The sequence below is a fragment of the Ambystoma mexicanum genome, chromosome 7q, assembly GCF_040938575.1.
Source record: "Ambystoma mexicanum isolate Mex_15411 chromosome 7q, UKY_AmexF1_1, whole genome shotgun sequence".
Lineage (NCBI taxonomy): Eukaryota > Metazoa > Chordata > Amphibia > Caudata > Ambystomatidae > Ambystoma > Ambystoma mexicanum.
In genome coordinates, this window is record NC_090941.1 from 657,290,575 (window position 1) to 657,309,820 (window position 19,246).

At 49.1% G+C, this 19,246-nt stretch overlaps 1 protein-coding gene across 1 annotated transcript in view; it reads left to right on the plus strand.

The window, feature by feature from the left end:
• The first annotated feature begins 16,207 nt into the window (after positions 1 to 16,207).
• FLT1 (fms related receptor tyrosine kinase 1) overlaps positions 16,208 to 19,246 on the plus strand; it is a 577,293-nt gene continuing 574,254 nt past the window's right edge. The window contains exon 1 of the mRNA XM_069639312.1: positions 16,208 to 16,915. Within this exon, the coding sequence (XP_069495413.1) occupies positions 16,846 to 16,915 (70 nt within the window). The 5' untranslated portion in view covers positions 16,208 to 16,845. The remainder of the gene's footprint in view (positions 16,916 to 19,246) is intronic.

Below are 19,246 nucleotides of genomic sequence, written 5' to 3' on the forward strand. Positions count from 1 at the left end.
AGAAGAGAAGAGAACAGGAGAAAGAAGAGTCCTTACCTGCTAAAATCCGCATTCCAGAGACATTTCGCCGACGATCCTGAAAAGGAAGACATTCATTTTGAAAGCACATTGCATCGATCGCTGCAGCGCCGCATTTCACTCACCTTTACCAGGCGCCTCCATGTTCATCAGCGACCATCTGGATCCGCAGCCACATTTCAGCGCCTGGGGAGAAAAAGACAAGAACAAAGGTGAGCTAGGGAAGAGAATAAGAAAACCTTAATTCGCCAGCATAAGACTTACCTGTTGGGTCATTCCCACTTCATTTCGGGTCGGTGCCGCATCCTGGCATTTCCGGACCCCGGCCCCTAAGGGGAAAAAAGAGACATCAGCGTTAGTGAGCGAATGCTAAGACTTTACCTGAACGCTCATTAAAGACTTACCTGATATCTACTGGAACTGCACCTCTCACTTCGGGTCGGTGCCATATCTCTGGCATTTCCGAACCCCGGCCCCTATGGGGAAAAAAGACACAAGCATTAGTGTATTAATGCAAGGACACTAAAGGAACCTCTCATCAAACAACTCACCTGAGTTTCCATCGTGGGTTCCATTGCTCATCTCGGAATCTTTGTTCTTCACCTGAAATAGAGACAACGGACAATTATTATTTCGGGCTCATACTTATAAACAGAATTCTCACAGTACTTTACCGGGAAGGTCAAGCAAACTTGAACTCTGTACAATCCGTGATCCAGTGAAGAAACTGGATTACAACGCGCCCCTGCATCAGAAGCAGGATGGAGAGCTCGTCCTTTCCGATCCTAAGGTGAGGCTTCACTGGGAATCGCAGAAGGGTTTCGTGGAGGGTGAGAAGGGAGTGGTAGGCTTACACATTATCCCGCAGATTGTTAATACTCCCTTTTCACACACAGAAGGATATTTCTGCGAGCCAGACAAGCCAGATTTGAGGGCCCGGTCCTCTCCATCTTCCGAGTCCTGCGCTTCACCATAGAAGAGGCAACAGCACTCCAAACCAGGCCTGTGCCTCCGTGGGAGTCAGGTGAGCGTTACAATTTCAATCTAGAAAGCTTCTATTTTGTAGAGTTCAGCCTTGATTGCAGCCCTTGCTTTTACACCGCCCCCCTACATTCCAGTCATGCACTGGCTAGGTCATCTGCCCTCCACAGAAATGAGCTTTTAGATGCTCCCAGTATGGGGAAAGTTTGTTTTCAACAACCTTGGCAGCCACACTTTATTGACGTTGTAAACAGGCTTTCAGTGGGGGAGTCTGTTGTGACATTTGACCCAGAAAAAGCAAAAGGTTCTACCTCAGGCTTACAGCACCTTTTCATGGAAACCAAGTGGGCTTTTCTTTTCAAATGTTTGCTGGTATTTTGCATGTGAAGCATAATACATTCTTTTTTCAACACACACCATGTCTTTTCCATGACATATTTATGTAAGCAGGGGTAGCATTTTTTCATGTCTTGCTTCAAAGTGCAAATGCCCATGCAAAGCCATTTTGGTGTCAATGTTTGAAACTCCTGTTTTTCATGTGAAAGGGACCTTTGAATTTGTTCTGCCACTTGTGAATTAAAATGCTGCTTTTCCTTTTGTAATGACAGATAGGCCTTTTTCACATTGCCCCTCCTTGTGTTACTTGCAGAAGCCCCATAGTCTGCCTTAATAGGCCCATTTTCAGTGTGAAGTTTTTGCTATAAATATTTCAGTGGGCCCTTCAGTTCTGTTGGTTTGGGGGCTTGATTACACCCCACACTGATAGAAATTTGCATTTTCAGGCTAAACGTGTGCCAGGCATTTATAACAATGTGGCTGATGCTTTGCCCCGTTTCAAACTACAGGAGTTCCAGCGTTGCCTAACGAGAGCAGACCTGGCAATGACGCCATTTCCTGAGATACTTTGGGGGCTTGGTGCCCAGATTTAGCTTTACTGATTGAGCATTGCATATCACAGAAGACAGGAAAAGCCTATGAAAAATGTTTCATGGAGTTTTGTAGAGCTGGGGCTTGGTGGGCTTAGTCCAAAGGGTGATGGTGTGAAAGTTCCTGCTACATCTGCGAGGACTGGGAGTATCCGTGAGGGTGGCCAGAACTAAGATGGCTTCCATAGAGTTTGTTTGCAGAAAAGAAGGCACAAATAGGTTGGAGGAGGGCTCTCGTAGGGACAAAAGGAAAACATTGTATCCCGATAAATTGGCCTCTATCATGAAGGGTTTAGGGGGATTTTGCAGGGATGAACGGGAGGCATCCTTGTTCAGGGCAGCTTTTGACACTGCATTGTATGGAGCCTTCAGAACAAGGGAATTGGTGTGCGGCTCGACAACTAATTGGTCAGGAGGATTAGCCTGGGGGACCTCACCTTTCAGCGAAGCAGTGTGGCGCACCTCTGACTCAGAAAGTCAGAAACTGATCAGGATGGAAGGGGAACCAGGGTCACAGTAACTGTGCATTGTAGGGCTGAGATTCGCTCAGTAAGGCTATTGGGATTCTTTGTAGCCTACAGGGGTGAGCACAAGGGCACTCTTTTTCAACATAGGGATGGCTCGTGCCTTTCAAGATTTCAATTCAGGAAGATCTATGAGAGATCATTGTCATGGCCACTAGTCATGGGGCCAGTCCTTCCTTATCTCCAGGGTCCCATTGGATCCAGGCCTGGCGCCTCTGGCGCTAGGCTCGTGTTAAAGTGTGCTCTGCACACTCTAGGCCTGGGGCGTGTGCAACTGGGCCGGGCGTGGCCCAAGGAACAGAACTGGAAGGCACTTGCTACAGGCCCAAAGAAGGGCAAGGTGGAGTTTATAGGCGGAGCTAATGAGAGGGGCCTGAACCAGCCTATATAAGACCAGCCCATCCACGTGCCCTCGCTTTGCGTTATTCTGCTTCCAAGCAGCGTAACACTCTCTGCTGTACCTACCTGTGCCTCACTGGATTACAGCCTCATCTTCGAGATTTCCTGGGAACGCTTCTTACCTGCAGTCTTCCGCCTCATCACTGTGAGCGTCTTCTCTCCATCTACTCTGTCGCTGTGGATGCGTCTTACCTGCTGTCAGCCGCTCCATCTCTGGACAGGTTTCCCATCTGCTACCAGCCTCTACATCGCTTAGCGTGCATCTTACCTGTTGCCAGCTACTACATCACTGAGCGTGCATCTTACCTGTCACCAGCTGCTACTTCGCTGAGCGTGCATCTTACCTGTCGCCAGCCGCTACATCGCTGAGCACACACCTTACCTGTTGCCAGCCTCTACATCACTGAACGCTCCAGCTGCTACATCATTGAGCGCGCCTCTTACCTGCAACGAGTTGGGGCCTGTGTCGGACTCTTCTTCTTACCTCCATTCCATTACGGCCTGAGCCGAGTCTTCTTCCTAACCGACATACCACCACGATCAGAGCCGGAGACGCCCTCCTGCAACCGCGAATCTTCATCGAGGACCCAGACACCATTCTTCTTCGTCGGCCTGCACCTACGAGGGAAAAGAACAAACAAGTTAGAACTCATATGCATTCACACGCCCGCATATATACAAGAGACTAAAGTTCCCTTGTAAAGACCAATTTACCTGTCACTGTGGAAACTCCATCAACCCCTACGGTCTTCTGGACTCTCCTCAATCCGGACTCCCTTCCCGTACCTGTGGAAATGGAATGAGACATTGAAAGAATTACCGCTAGATGGAATACTGTCATTCTGATCGAACTATAATCATACTACAGACTTACCTCATACGTGGATTGGTCGGAGCTGGTCTGGATCAACCTTCCCAGGGGCCAGTGAAGTAACTTGGTCCATTCTACGCCCCCCTGCTAGGAAAGGCAGGACGGATAGCTCAACATCACAAAATTACAGGGGCAACACCCATCTCATGAGCCGCAGGTCCAACCACTCTCTGAAGGGAAAGGTGATTTTGAGGAACCAGACCAAGGAAGGGCTCCAACCGTGCCCCAATACCCTTGCGGAAAACAGGTGAGCGTAGCATTCATTGGAGGGGGATTGGGGTTCGCCCCCTATTCCTTCCGTATTGGGGAAGCCACTACTTCCTCCAGTTATGGGTGCATCGAGAAGCAGATCAAGGAAAATGGGTGATGGAAGTCCCAGGAATATATAGGTTACATTAGGCCACACTTAACATGTTGAAGAACCTCAATATCAGGGGGGTGGGAATAAGGATTACAGTGATTTGGTGGTGCAGGGGGCTGAGGAGCTCCCCTGGCTGTTTTGTTAATGACATAGCTAACATACTTTATTTTCTGTATCTGCATAGGACAGATGGCGAGGTCAGTGGTGTGGGTTGTGGGTCAATTGTCCGTACGATGAATGGAGCAGAGAGTGTGAGAACGCCCATGACTGTCTGCAGACGCAGCTGCCTTTGACATACACTAGATTGGTTCTGGGGGCTTGCAGGTGTGCCAGGTGCACCTGGTGTTGGAAGCTCGGAGAAAAAAGAGGGTGTTGCCTAAACCGGACCTGGTGATCTTACATGTAGGGGGCAGCGACTTGGCACAGTTGGGGAGAAGGGTGCTGATCAAGGGCCAATCTCACTTTTTGGGTGGTTTGGATGCTTCAGCCCGGGGGCATTGCTCGTCTGGTCCCAAATTATCCCAATATTAAATCAGGGCCCACACACCCATTGAACATTTCGGAACAAAAGATGGATAAAAAGATAGCCCAGCTTATGACTTGCGCCTGCGGATCATAGAGAATGGCCTGTTTAGGGGCCTGAGGACTTGCCATCAGGACAGGGTTCACCTATCCTAATGAGGCACAGAACTATTACTACAGAACTTTTTGGCAGTGATGAGAACATTTGTGCGGGTGGGGGGGCGATAGAGGGGGTAGGACCATATGGACACTTTAATGCCCTTCCGCGGGACTCCAGAGCTGGAATAGTGTGAAGGGGAGGGCGGAAGACACCCCCCCAGCAGAATTGGTGAACAGCCATTTCAGGGTCCCAGCAGTGAAGGAGTAGGGGGTGTAGAGGAGCAGTTACATGCCTCTGCAGTAAATCCCACCCTCCTACTTCCTATATATTGGAAGCCTGAGATTGTGCTATGCTTAACACCAGCAATTGTGACCATACCACGGCCAGTATTCAAAGTAAGGTAGCCACTGAGAAAGCCCTTTCAAATGTATCCCCGAAGAGATGATAATCTGAGGGAGGAACTCCCTGAAGAAATATGAAAAGGAGTAAAAAGAGGAGCTGGTGATGTCACAAAAGACGAGCGTAACGCCCTGAGGATACTGGCTGAAGAGAATGCATAGATCTTGCGGAAACTGATGACGAAGTTAAGAATCGAGTAAACTTTCATACGCAAAAAGAAGATTGCACATGTGCAAAGCACTGGAGAAAATGCAAGCTGTTCAATAACTTTACAGATGCTGTAACGCAAGTAGATTAAGTTATTTTAGAAGCTGGCTGTATGTAGAGAATAGACTGCAGGTAAAGCTGCCATTGTATAGAAACTGGACATCGTTGTCATGAATTTAGTAAGCCAGGACCCATAGAGAGAAAAGGCGAGAACTGTGTTGCAGCAAGAAAAAGCTGAGATCGTGGAAACAAAATGGTGAGGCTGTTTGGTTTAGTACCAAAGTTGAAGCAAGCCAAGGTTGGTTATCTATTCTTGAAGGCAGTGAACGTGACAAGCTGAATCATCCCTTGCTAAGGGTCCAAGAAAGAACACCAAGAGTGCCAAGTTGTATTCATTTAAGACATTTAAATGCTGCAAAATGGACCAACTTGTGGTCTCCTGTCACGTGAGCCAACAAAGAAAATAGAGTTGAGCGTAGAGTCTTAGAACAACAATAGTGAAAGCCTGCGCTCCCATTTATTCCCAGAGACAAGATTACTTTGCGAGGCCAAGTTCAAAGACAATCTTCATGGCAGAAGGCATGGGTGATGAGAGATTTTGGGCTAATTGGGTGGGGAGGTCCACCTCCTGGCACCTGGGTCTGCGCTCACGTGCTGCTAAGTGAACCGAATGTTCCAGACATGGCATGAGCGTACCAACCAATTATATGAAGGGCCTTATAGTTTGAAGACCAATGATAAACCGTTTACTTAATAGTGTATTTAGATGTAGGCATAAGTTATCCACCTGACAGTAGACAGCCAATCCCAATCCCAGTCCCTATATAAAGGTTCCTTAGATATTCCCTTGAACCTATCACATTCCCTCATAGGTTTTTTTAATTTACCACGTAGTATGACATCACATCTGACGTATTTTTTGCATATAAGGATGTTTTAATGAGAAATGCACTGGGAGCTCGAGCGAACGTCTGTTGATGTCCATTGTAACTCCCTGTTTTAGATAATTGTTAATAAAACAGCACCTTTGCCATCTTCCTGAGTTGGTTCGATTATTTGTTGTCAAAGTTCTTCTGCATCTCCATCCATTGCATGCATGTTATCAGTTGTGTTTATCCCACCAAAACCGTTTTAGCATAGTCAGAAGGGGTTGACTGTCACCTTTTAGAAAAGCCTGGAATGACCTTTGTGCGATGTATGCTGTCCATTTCATGTGATCCAATGCATTTATCCCATTTTAAGTCAAGGTGCAGTTTCATATCCTCTGTCTCTCTCTGTTCTCCTCCTTCTTTTTTTAAAGTTTAATTTCTCTTTAGGGCCATTACATAAGCAGAGCTGCCTAATAGCCACTGTAATGAACTTTTTATGGGACTTGTGACCTGGAGGTCGCCAGTGCTGCCAGAACAGAAATGGCTTTATCTGGTATCAACTACATTTCTGATCCCAAAAGTATTTCTGCTTGTATTTTTAAGGACGGGCACTGATGGATTGAAGACAACCACGCCTGAATCTCCAGGGCAACAGGGGGAGGTCCTATAGTTTAGTTTCACATCTGAAAAAATGGCCAGCAGCACATGGCCTTTCAAATTTACACACGGTTTCTTTAAATGACATTTTATACGGCACACAATTTAACAATATATGCATATTATTTCTGACTGGTACATGTACATGAGAACACCATGTCCAAGCTTGAAAGTCTGGTGGGCATTTCACTTGGCATCCTGTCAGTTTGAAGGCAAAAACTAAATGAATTTTTTTTAATGTCCATGCAAAATGCTCCATTTTACTGCAGCTGCTTGAAACACAATTCTGGGATCCGATTGAAGATACTAAACACTGCGGTTTCCATATCTGTTGGTGCAGCTCTCCATAAATTGTCAAAACATCATTTCCACGTGTCATTCTTTCCATTCATGAAATGCACTGTACACATTTTAGCCTCTTGAAATTGAGGCCCACTTTCTTTCCTTTGTGATTTGGGTTCCATAGGCCTTATGTCCAACATCCTTTCTGCGCTGGCCTTTTATTTTGGTGAGCCCTCATGACTGACTCTGGCCTCCTTATTTCTGGCATCCAAGGACTATATTTTGCTCCACATACCGAGGATAAGCAATGTACATAGAACATATGTCTCTTAGATTAAGTAAATGAGAACATTTACGAGTGCCAAGTATTAACAATAAAGATTAAAAAAGTCCTATGTGAGACGGAGCAACCAAGTCTCTGGAGGCCGAAGAGGGTAATGACCCCTGAAATAATTCAATCAAATAGCACTAAATAAAAGGGGAAATTGACAAAATCGTGGTCTCGTCACACGTGGTGCAAGACCAGAAAACAAGGCCTATTCATAAGCCCTGGCCGAAGATAACAATGTACCTGAACTCCCTTTAAAGTTGCAGAGAAAGGAACATCTGCATGGTCAAGTACAAAGGAAAGGCCTTGGCTGAACTCTTGGCAGATGAGAGATGATAGAACTAATTGGGCAAGTGGGCATTAGTCTGACGTTCTCTGCACCTGAGCTTCATTTTGCTTACCTGCTGAAAGTGAGCCAGGTGTCCATGGTTGGGAGAAGCTGCCAACCTTTCATCAGGGCCTATGCAATGATGAGCATACAATCTTGCATTAGCCAATCTGCTACTGTTATGCTACTATAATCTGTATTATATGTAGTTAGAGGGATGTTCGAGGCTTGCCTGCCAGAGAAGGGGCAGCCAATAAGGTTACTAACACTTATAGCATCTATAAGTAGTCATGTTCCCCTAGCCAATCCCCAAGTCCCATAGGTTTTATTATTTGCAACATAGGATGACATCATAGCTGACGCATATTGAGGTATAATTTATGTACCTGTAATGTAACTGTGACTGTGTGGACTACAATTCATTGATCGCCAGATTGCCCTACTTTATTGCATTGATAATAAAGTAGTATTTTGCCATATTCTTTGAGTCTTTCTGGTTATTTGGGTCCAAGATTATTTGTTATGGTAATTCCGTTCTGCGCATAGAAATGCCCAAAAAGTGCTACTGCACATTAGCAGCACTATAGGTGAAGAGCCTTCATCGCAAAAGCATGCACACTAAAGCCTAAAGCCTCACCTCGCACAAGAAACATGGTTTAAAAATTGCAGTTTGCAGTGTCTGCTCAATATTATAAAGCAGTAATGTGCAAGGGGAGTACATAACATTTTCAATTCCAAGGTTTCTCCCATGCCACCCATCCACCCACAGCCTGCAGGAATCCACCCACCCATCTGTGCATCTATTCATTTGGTATGCATTTCCACTAGCTCCCCCCCACATCCACCACACAGCCATCAAAAGACACCTATAAATCCACCCACAGATTCCTACATTCACGCATCTACCCATCCACCCACAGCCTGGAGGAATCCACCCACTGATCTGTCCATCCATTCATTCAGTATGCATTTCCACTAGCCCCCCCCTCCACATCCACCACACAGCGATCAAAACACACCTATCAATCCACCATGCAGCCATCAAAACACACCTATCAATCCACCCACACATTCAGAAATCCATGCATCCACCCATCCAAACACAGCCTGCAGGAATCCACCCACCCATCTGTCTGTCCATTCATTCGGTATGCATTTCCACTAGCCCCACCCCACACCCAACACACAGCCATCAAAACACACCTATCAATTCACCTGACATTCACCACACAGCCATCAAAACACACCTATCATTCTCCAGCATTGGATCTTTCATGGATTCACATGCTTTGAATATTCCCCGTCGTCAGGCTGGGAATCCCCGGTACATTATATAGACCCTTTCCCGTAGGAAAACTTTTTCGACGCTTATGCGTCCTATCCACCTCGTATTGTATCATGCGTGCCCGTGTCGTCAGGACGTCATGATATAAATACAGGCCCCGCCCCCGCGCTCCCTCAGATTTCAACCGTCTTTCAAAGTAGTGGGATCCTCGTGTTTTACTACTAGTGAAAACTAGGTTGTTTTTGTCTGTTTCGCTTCGGCGAAGTTCAAATTCTGGAAAATTATGTCTGGAAAGGCGTTGTTTCGTCCGTGTGAAACCTGTGGCCTAAAAAAGGTTTATGAAGGAGACGGCCACATGGACTGTATCTACTGTCTCCACCCGCACCACACGGCGGATACATGTGAGATATGCCAGGGTTTCTCCCAAAAAACCCTTAAGGACCGTAAAAGAAGGCTGGTCGACTGGCTTAATGACGGAGCGGGTGCCTACCCGGCTTCGGAAGTTGGCTCCACGGCCTCCAGGGGCAAGTCGGAGCCTCCATCGAAGAAGGTACGGCCAGCAGAAATTTGCGCTGAGGACAAGCATAAGGGGAAACATGCTGGATCCTCCTCATCACATAAAAAGCCCTCCTCCTCCTCATCATCTAAGACGGAGAGGCTAGCGCTGTCAAAATCCTCCTCAGGGGACCGTCCCAGGTCTTCCATGAGTCGAGACGCTTCAGCCGGGAAGTCGGCATCGAAATCGACGACGAAGTCTAAGGGCTCGACGACGACGACCGGCTCGTCGACCTCGGTGTCATTGACGATGCCTATTACCGTTCAAGCAGCAGCGGTTGGGATTCCTTCGTCGACGGAGACTCAGTCTATGGCCTGGCTGCCTGAGGTCTATGACCCGATCCCCCCTGAGGTCTTACTGCAGCCAGACACGGCCTGCTCGGCGGAAGGGGAAGGTGACATGGTTCTGCAGCCATCGGATTTAGGCTTACGGCCTTCCACGTCGACGATGACGACGACGAGTGCGTGCGGGGGTATGGTACCTATATCATCCACGTTACTGACCCCCCAGACGGTTTTGTCTCTGGATGTGCTTAATACTCTGCAGAAGCTCCTACAGCGGCTGGATGCGCAGGTCCCTCAACCTGGGACGTCATCGTCATTTTTGTCTGTACCTTCCGTCGACGAGCAAACTTGTACGACTCGCTCGACGTCGAAACACCCATCGGCTCCCCAGGCGGTAAAAGATCGTCCTCGGGCTCAGGAGGAGGGTGAGTTGTCGGAGTCCGACTCTATACGGGATGACTCCGGGTCAGACATCTCCTTGTCACCGTCGAGGGACGCAACATGGAACTCGGATGTAGAGTTGGAGTCTACGAGGAGCCAGACACAGCCATCTCCCCCTGATGATGTGGGAGCCTTCCATGCAATGATGGGGAAAGCTTGTTCTGAATTCGGCTTGATTCCGGAGGAGCAGAAGAAAGACTGTTTCCTTTTTGACCATATGGGTCAAAGGAGAAAATCGGTATTTGCCATCCCAATCCTTGACCATGTGTGGCAAGAAGGTCTCAAGACGATGCGCCATCCGTTCTCGGAGCCAGCCATAAAGGGACGGATCGAGAAAAAGTTTAAAGCTCCGGAGTCCACTCCGAAATGTCTAACATCACAGCCTCTGTCTGACTCGGTGGTGTCGGCGGCAGCGGCTAGGAAGGCCAGGGTCCAGCAAAAATGTTCAACGCCACCTGAAAGCGAGGCTAGAAGGCAGGACGCCTTTGGAAAAAAGGTGCTCTCGGTCGGAGCGACGACAGTAAGAGCAGCAAATTCCTTAGCGATCGTGTCACGATATGATAGGGAAATGTGGCACAAACTGGCCCCTATCCTGGAACACCTGCCAGACGAACACCGGAAAGCAGCTATGTTACTGGTGCGGGACGGCGAAGAGGCCTCGAACCACGCTATTAATATCGCAGTTGACCTAGCAGAGTCTGGTTTTAAACAAATCAACCATGGAGTAGTGCTTCGTCGACAAGCGTGGCTCAAATGCACTACTTTCCGTCCTGAAGTACAGTACAAAGTCCTGGACATGCCATGCGAAGGGGAACACCTGTTTGGCGAAAAGGTTGATGAAGCGCTGAAAGGGATGAAAGAAGACACGGATACTGCTAGGTCCCTCGGCGCCCTTCAAACGGGTAGAAATTTTCGCTCTTTTCGCCCCTTCAGGGGTGCTTCTGGAAACTCCCGCTTTGGAGCCTCGAGGGACCGTGGATTCAACAGGCCCTCGTACTCTTCACAAGGGTTTAGACGTGCGTCCCAGTCGGCACGCAGAAGCAGGGACTATCAAACCTCCAGGCGGCGAGGCTCAGGTCCGTCGTCGTCGAAGAACAAGCAAACCAGCAACCAATGACGGCCTTCGGAACGTCCTGGGGGGTCGAGTCGCTCATCACTTCGACCGATGGAAATGCATCACCACAGATCGATGGGTCCTAGACACGATTTGCATGGGTCATGCGCTGCAATTCAAAGACAAGCCTCCGCGTCTTCCCCCTTTATTCTCGACACAGCCCCACCTCCGAATCCTACGACAAGAGGCGGCGCTTATGTTGCGAAAAGGGGCGGTAGAAAGAGTTCCTGTGGCACAGGAAGGACAAGGAGTTTATTCCAGGTTCTTTGTTGTCAAAAAGCCAAACGGCGAATGGAGGCCCATTCTCGACCTGAGGGTACTCAACAAGTGGCTAAAGAGCCTCAAATTCAAAATGTTAAAACTCCAAGAGGTTATCAGGTCGGTGCAACCCATGGATTATCTATCATCACTAGACCTTCAAGATGCTTATTTTCACATCCCAATTCGCCCACGACACAGGAGATATTTAAGATTCGTCGTCGGGAGAAAGCATTTTCAGTTCAAGGTCCTCCCGTTCGGGCTCAAGTCCTCCCCCAGGACGTTCACCAAGTGCTTGGCCCCTATAGCGGCCCATTTAAGGAAGGATGGTCATCATGTCTATCCATATCTAGACGACTGGCTGGTCAGAGGTTCATCCAAGGAACAAACACGAGACAGTCTACGAGCCACAATGTCCATCTTACAGGAACTGGGCTTCGCAATAAACTTCAACAAGTCCTCTGTAGAGCCTTCGAGGACCTTGGTTTTTCTAGGAGCGGAGTTTCATACACACACAAGCCTGGTGAAACCATCCAGCGAAAGAATTCAGAAACTTCTAAACAAGGCGTCGGAATGGAGAGACGGTTCCAAAGTCTCAGTGCGCAAGTACATGTCCCTGCTAGGGACCATGTCGTCCTGCATTCCGTTAATAAACAACTGCCGTCTGTTTATGAGACCTTGCCAGGAATTTCTAGCGGACCGTTGGGCGCAGAGCAGAGGTCGCTGGTCCGACAGACTGGTCGTCGACGAACAACTAGTTCAAGCACTCGGCTGGTGGAAAGTGTCGACTCATCTAACGAAAGGAATGCCTCTACTGGAACTAGAGTTCCAAAAGACGGTGGTGACGGATGCATCGCTGAGCAGATGGGGAGCTCATCTGGATACGTTACAGGTACAAGGCCAGTGGTCTTTGCTGGAGTCCTCCCTGCATATCAACCTGTTAGAACTGAGAGCAGTGCGATGGGCTCTGAAGTCTTTTCTTCCTCAACTGAAGGACTCGGTGGTGCGTGTCATGACGGACAACACCACTACGATGTTCTACTTGAGGAAACAAGGAGGGACACGTTCCAGGTCCCTATCGACGGAGGCACAGAAAATCTGGCATTGGGCCCTACAACACAACATGCAAATCTTAGCGTTCCACCTACCAGGAGTGAAAAACGTGGAAGCCGATGCCCTCAGCAGAGAAATGAACGAAGTCCACGAATGGGTGCTGAACGACCAACAACTTCAACAAGTATTCCAGGAATGGGGACAACCTTCCATAGACCTGTTTGCAACGAAGAACAACAAAAAATGCCATCAATACGCAAGCAGATGGCCTCAAAAGGGCTCACTGGGGGATGCGTTCTCATTCCCATGGACGAACAAATTCCTGTACGCATTCCCTACATTTCCCCTTGTCCGGAGGACGTTGCAATGGATCCTCAGGTACCCATGTCGGGTAATTCTGGTGGCCCCATACTGGGCCAGACAGGTGTGGTTTTCAGACCTACTACACTTAGCAGCGGCGGAACCAATGAGATTCCCGAAGGCCCCCGACCTTCTGTCTCGACAGGAGGGTGTCGTTTGGCATCACGACCCGGACAGCCTCCAGTTGACAGCCTGGCTCCTGACTTCGCCGAATTTGGTCGGCTAACGATTCCGGAGGACTGTCGACGTATCCTGCAAGCGGCAAGAGCACCTTCCACAAACGCCTCATATGCGTACAAATGGAAAAGTTTCTGTCAATGGTGTGAGGATCAACCAGGTTTGGTACCGCAGTCGATTAAGCCGGAACAGCTCCTTCCATACTTGCTGTTCTTAGCTCAAAAGGGCCTGTCGGTGTCGTCAATAAAAGTACACCTAGCAGCCATTTCCAGGTTTACTCGTCGACGGCACTCGGCACCATTGTTCAGCGACCGCCTGATTAAGCATTTCCTTAAAGGCCTCTTTCGGATTTTCCCTCCAGAGAAGAAATTTCCGCCGGAGTGGAGCCTCAATCTGGTCTTAACGTCTCTTATGAAGCCTCCTTTTGAGCCAATGTCATCATCGTCTCTAAAGTTTCTGTCGTGGAAATTGGCCTTCCTGGTGGCCATCACTTCAGCCCGACGTATTTCAGAAGTTCAGGCTCTAATGGTAGACCCACCATACTTGCGATTTTTCAAGACCAAGGTAGTCCTAGCCACTAACCCACAGTTCATACCAAAAGCTCCTTCGGTGTTCCATAAACACTCCTCTATTGTGTTACCTACGTTTTTTCCGGAGCCATGCTCGGGAGCTGAGCGCATGCTACACACATTGGATGTAAAAAGGGCTCTCAAGTTTTATCTTCATCGTACGCAACCGTTCAGAGAAACGAGACAGCTGTTTGTGGCATATGGTTTGGGTGCTAGAGGAAAGGCCATTTCAAAGCAAGGACTATCAAGATGGGTGTCATCTACTATTTCGTACTGCCATTCCAGGGCAGGGAAGCCTCTTCTACGACGGCCAAGAGCTCATTCAACTAGAGCAGCGGCATCGTCGACGGCACTATGGGCCGGAGTCCCTCTAGGGGACATCTGCATGGCGGCTACCTGGGAGACTACACACACCTTTACCCGCCATTACTGCCTGTCGCAGCAACATGCCGAAGACACCCGGATGGGACTGGCGGTGCTTCGACACCTATTCCAGTAAGGTAAGCCCCGGCTGCGGGGTTGCATCCTGTGGAATTTATGACTGTATGTGGTCCGTTTTTTTCCTATGTTAACTATTACTGATGTATACATGATCATAGGGAACGGCCTTTGCGAAGAAAGTATATGGGTTTGCATGCACGCCTCCTCTTGGGGGTAGTACTGCTATGTAATCTATTCAAAGCATGTGAATCCATGAAAGATCCAATGCTGGAGAAGGGAATAGTTTCTTACCTGTAACTCCATTTCTCCAGCATTGGTATCTTTCATGGATTCACATGCGCCCACCTGCCTCCCCTGATCATGCAAACCGGTTCCCCCACTACTTTGGGGGCCGAAATCTGAGGGAGCGCGGGGGCGGGGCCTGTATTTATATCATGACGTCCTGACGACACGGGCACGCATGATACAAAACGAGGTGGATAGGACGCATAAGCGTCGAAAAAGTTTTCCTACGGGAAAGGGTCTATATAATGTGCCGGGGATTCCCAGCCTGACGACGGGGAATATTCAAAGCATGTGAATCCATGAAAGATACCAATGCTGGAGAAATGGAGTTACAGGTAAGAAACTATTCCCATCCACCCACACATTCACACATCCACACATCTACCTATCCACCCACAGCCGGCAGGAATCCACCCACCCATATGTCCATCTATTCATTCAGTATGCATTTGCACTAGCTCCTCCCTCCCCCCACATCCACTACACAGCCATCAAAACACACCTATCAATCCACCCGACATCCACCACATAGCCATCAAAACACACCTATCAATCCACCCACACATTCATACATCCACACATCTACCTATCCACCCACAGCCTGCAGGAATCCACCCACCCATCTGTCCATTCAGTATGCATTTCCACTAGCCCCACCCCACATACACCACACAGCCAGCAAAACACACCTATCAATCCACCTGACATCCACCACACAGCCATTAAAACACACCTATCAATCCCCCCACACATTCATACATCCATGCATCTGCCCATCCACCCACAGCCTGCAGGAATCCACCCACCCATCTGTCCATCCATTCATTCGGTATGCATTTCCACTAGCCCCATCCCACATCCACCACACAGCCATCAAAACACACCTATCAATCCACCCACACATTCATACATCCACGCACCTACCCATCCACCCACAGCCAGCAGGAATCCACCCACCCATCTGTCCATCCATTCATTCGGTTTGCATTCCCACTAGCTCCCCCACTCCCACATCCACCACACAGCCATCAAAGCACACCTATCAATCCACCTGACATCCACCACACAACCATCAAAACACACCCATCAACCCACCCACACATTCATACATCCACGCATCTACCCATCCAACCACAACCCACCGGAATCCACCCCTCTGTCCATCCATTCACACGTAACCCACCCACCCACCCCACCCTTCCTGCTTCAAGTTGTCAATACACGCAGGCATCCCTTCCTACATCCGCCCATCTATAGACCACCTTACCATCATACATGTGTTTCTCTCTAGAACGGTAGCTCTTTCCATACATACACTGCTCACTTCGGTCTGCATAACTTCTCGAGAGAATGCGTGTGTCGTGTGTGCTTTGTAGGTGTTTCGGATAAGTTCAGAAACAAGTGATCGATTACTTTGTCTTCACTGCAGCTGGGTACCCCTAACCCCTGGGGGCCGTGGCCAACGGTTGCGCCAGTGTGATGCTGCAGGAAAGGATGTGGTGGTCACGTCTGCAGCGAGGGCGTGAGTGGGGCGTTTGAAGGGCAGTGGCGGCCTGGCGCCCCCTCCCAGGGGCTGGGAAGGGAAATGATGGGAAGTTATAAAGGGAAGGGCAGCGGCTCTCGGAGGACGTTCCCAGGAGTGCTTACAGTTGGACCCACCACCTTGCACGATCCCTCCAGCTCCCTGTGCGAGATCCGCTGCCGACCGGGGAGGCTGGGCCCGTCTCCAGGGAGCGCTGTTGGGCTGACCCGGGGAGGTGATTTTGGGTGGAGAAGAGGGAAGACTTTGTAGAGGCCTGGGGCTGACAGGAGAAGGCGCGTCCCCAGCTGCAAGCTAATTGGATAAGTGAAAGGGGCCGCCTGGATGGGAGATTGGCACCGCATTTGCTAAAGGAGGAAAGTGGCACTCAGCGGGGGTAGGAGCACCCCCAAATCCCGCTTTTCAAAGGAGTCCCTGAAGGGGGTAAATGCCACTGCACTCACTGGAGTTGGAGAGCCTGAATTGATCCAAGACTCATCGGAAGAGAGATCCTAGTGTCACAGGACTCCCTAGGGGAGATCCCCGTGTGGTACAACGCTGTCCGGGACAGGAGCGCCCTAGTGATGCGGGCATTACAACTCGAGGGCTCCCCGTGAGAAAGGACTCACCAGACACCGAGCAGAGACCGGCTGCGTTTCGTTTGAGTTCCCCCGCCGCGGAGCCTGGCCCCTGGTGGTCGCGGATACCCTGAGGTGCGGACAGCTGCGGTGATGCGCGGCCGCGCTGCGGGCGCCATGGTCCGCGTGCTCCCGGTGTTAGGATGCCTGCTGGTGCTGACAGGTAAGCGGTGGGTCTGTTGGTGGAGCGTGGGGGCGGGATAGAGGAGGAAGGGAGCAAGGGTAGAAAGATACTTAAACCAAGCCATAATAGGACCGGTGCCAACTTTCTTGACGGCGGGCTTTTTAAAACTTCTTAAAGTTGGAGGTGCTTTTGTGGCCTTCGTCCACAAGAAAGTAGCGAACGTCCCAGGGGGAGTGTAGGAGGCACAAAGGAGCTCCCCCACCAACTAAAGTCGCCTCCACTAAGCCCCAACTATGAGGAGCTGTAGTGGACCCTCTGTATTTTGGAGTGGATGCTTTGAGATCATTATAATGATCTAATTGGAACTGGCGGTGACTATGTATCGCGGTACACAGCAAGAAACTCTGCTATGGGACGTGTTCATATATAAATATATATATATATATATATATATATATATATATATATTTATTTATATTATCACAGACAACCAATGAGGCGTTTTTTCTCTCTTTCTATCCCTGTCTCTCTTACTTTTGGATAGAGGTATTTTAATGTTGCACGTATATAAGTTGCTGCCAAATCACGCCCCACGAGGATAGCGAGTTGTGTGCCCTGGTGCCATGCCACGTGTGAGGGTGTTCGTCTGCCACTGGTGTGGCCTCGTGGGTGGCAGGGCTCTTTGCTTTCCGCTGCTTTTCTATACACTTGGCTGGTGACCGCGAACTTTCCCAGGGGTAGTGAACGCCAGTCTCAACACAGGAGAGACCTGTCACGGCCGGAATCTCCGAATCTGTGGTTTCGGGTTCAGTATAACCGCCTTTCGTCCTTTTACTTCTCCTTTTATTTACAGTGAAATCGTTCAATTCTGCAGGGTGGTGAATTGTATTATGGCACAGGGGGGGGGGGGGGGACAGCTCCTGAGTCAATGGCTAGCCCAAATGAGCTTTTCATCATTGTGAGAACGACACATCAAGTACTCTAACAAATGGTGTGATAATAAATAATAATGCCTGTTATTACAGCGCTTAGAAGCTGGAGCAACTCCGCAAGAAGTGCTATATAAGACTATAAATGTATCTTAAGTCCGACCTAACACCCAGATCCCGGTGACCGTTTCATCGTGTAGGGCTTTGTATAGGACACACCGCCTCAAGGCGACCCTGCCCTCTCCCTTAGGATCTAGGGCAGCACGCTGATCAGATTGAGTAAACACACATCAGGGTCCTTAAATCGCCACATCTAAATTACGATCAGCTACTTTGTAACTAGCTGAAGACATGGCATTCTTGCTACTGGTCAGCAATCTTAGTACCGCACCTTAGCGTACAGGGTGCGGAGGAAACACGCGTAGCCCAGGATCAAAGGAAAGCAAGAGGGGAAGCGGGGATTAGACGAGCAAATATATGTCCATTGGTGGGAGATTAGCCAGCCGACCGCACCACGATTCAGGCGAGAATGTAAAAGCGATTACTTGAGGTGTGGCAGGGGAAGCGGTCTCCGGACACGTCCGATCCAGTCATCTGACCAGATGTGGTGCTATTTAGGATACCACCGACATTTTGTAAGCGACGAAAGTGCTGCATCTGCAGCGCCAAGTCACACTTTCACCACACCCTAGACATAGCCACGGAAATAAAACTTGACAAAATCAAAGACCAGATGATTGCTAAATCACTTTTTTGCCTCAGAATTCAGACGTGGCTCGAAGCATTGCTTACCAAAAATAACGTGCGAAAGAGCAGAGAGGACGCACGCCGATTCCTATAGTAGAAGAACGGGTCCTTGGTGGGGGCTGCAGTTTCTTCATGTCTGGCTAGAGCGGCAGGTACAGGTGTCAGATCCCAAATCCCAGGGGCTTTTCCTAGCAGGCGCCTGTACCCAAAAGCGCAATGACTCGTGTCCGTGATACAGGCTACGCAAACCGCGGCCCTAGCTGCCACGGCGGAGGAGAGAACACGGTACTTACTGTACAACAAGGACCCACATAATATGCGAAAAGTCGGTAGCAAAAGCACTGGACTGCCATGGTGAGCACCGAATTCAGGCGCTCCTTATTTTATCTCTGGATGGGATGCAAGGAGGGGAATGCCCTCCTGGACCTCGACACACATACATTGCTCCGACCACACATATCCAATGAGTAGAATTTAGAACACATGCACGATCCCTCCCGAAGAAAGCTCAACACATGGGCCTCATTACGATTTTGGAGGTATTTCATAGGTAAATACTCTGAAACACCCACCAAACTGATTTACAGTTGCCACCACTTGGTCCTGTGGATTTACCAGCGGATTACAAGTGGTGGTAGATGGTAGAAATCCCCATTTTCTGGAGTGAGGATTTTTGGCGGAATTACCACCGACG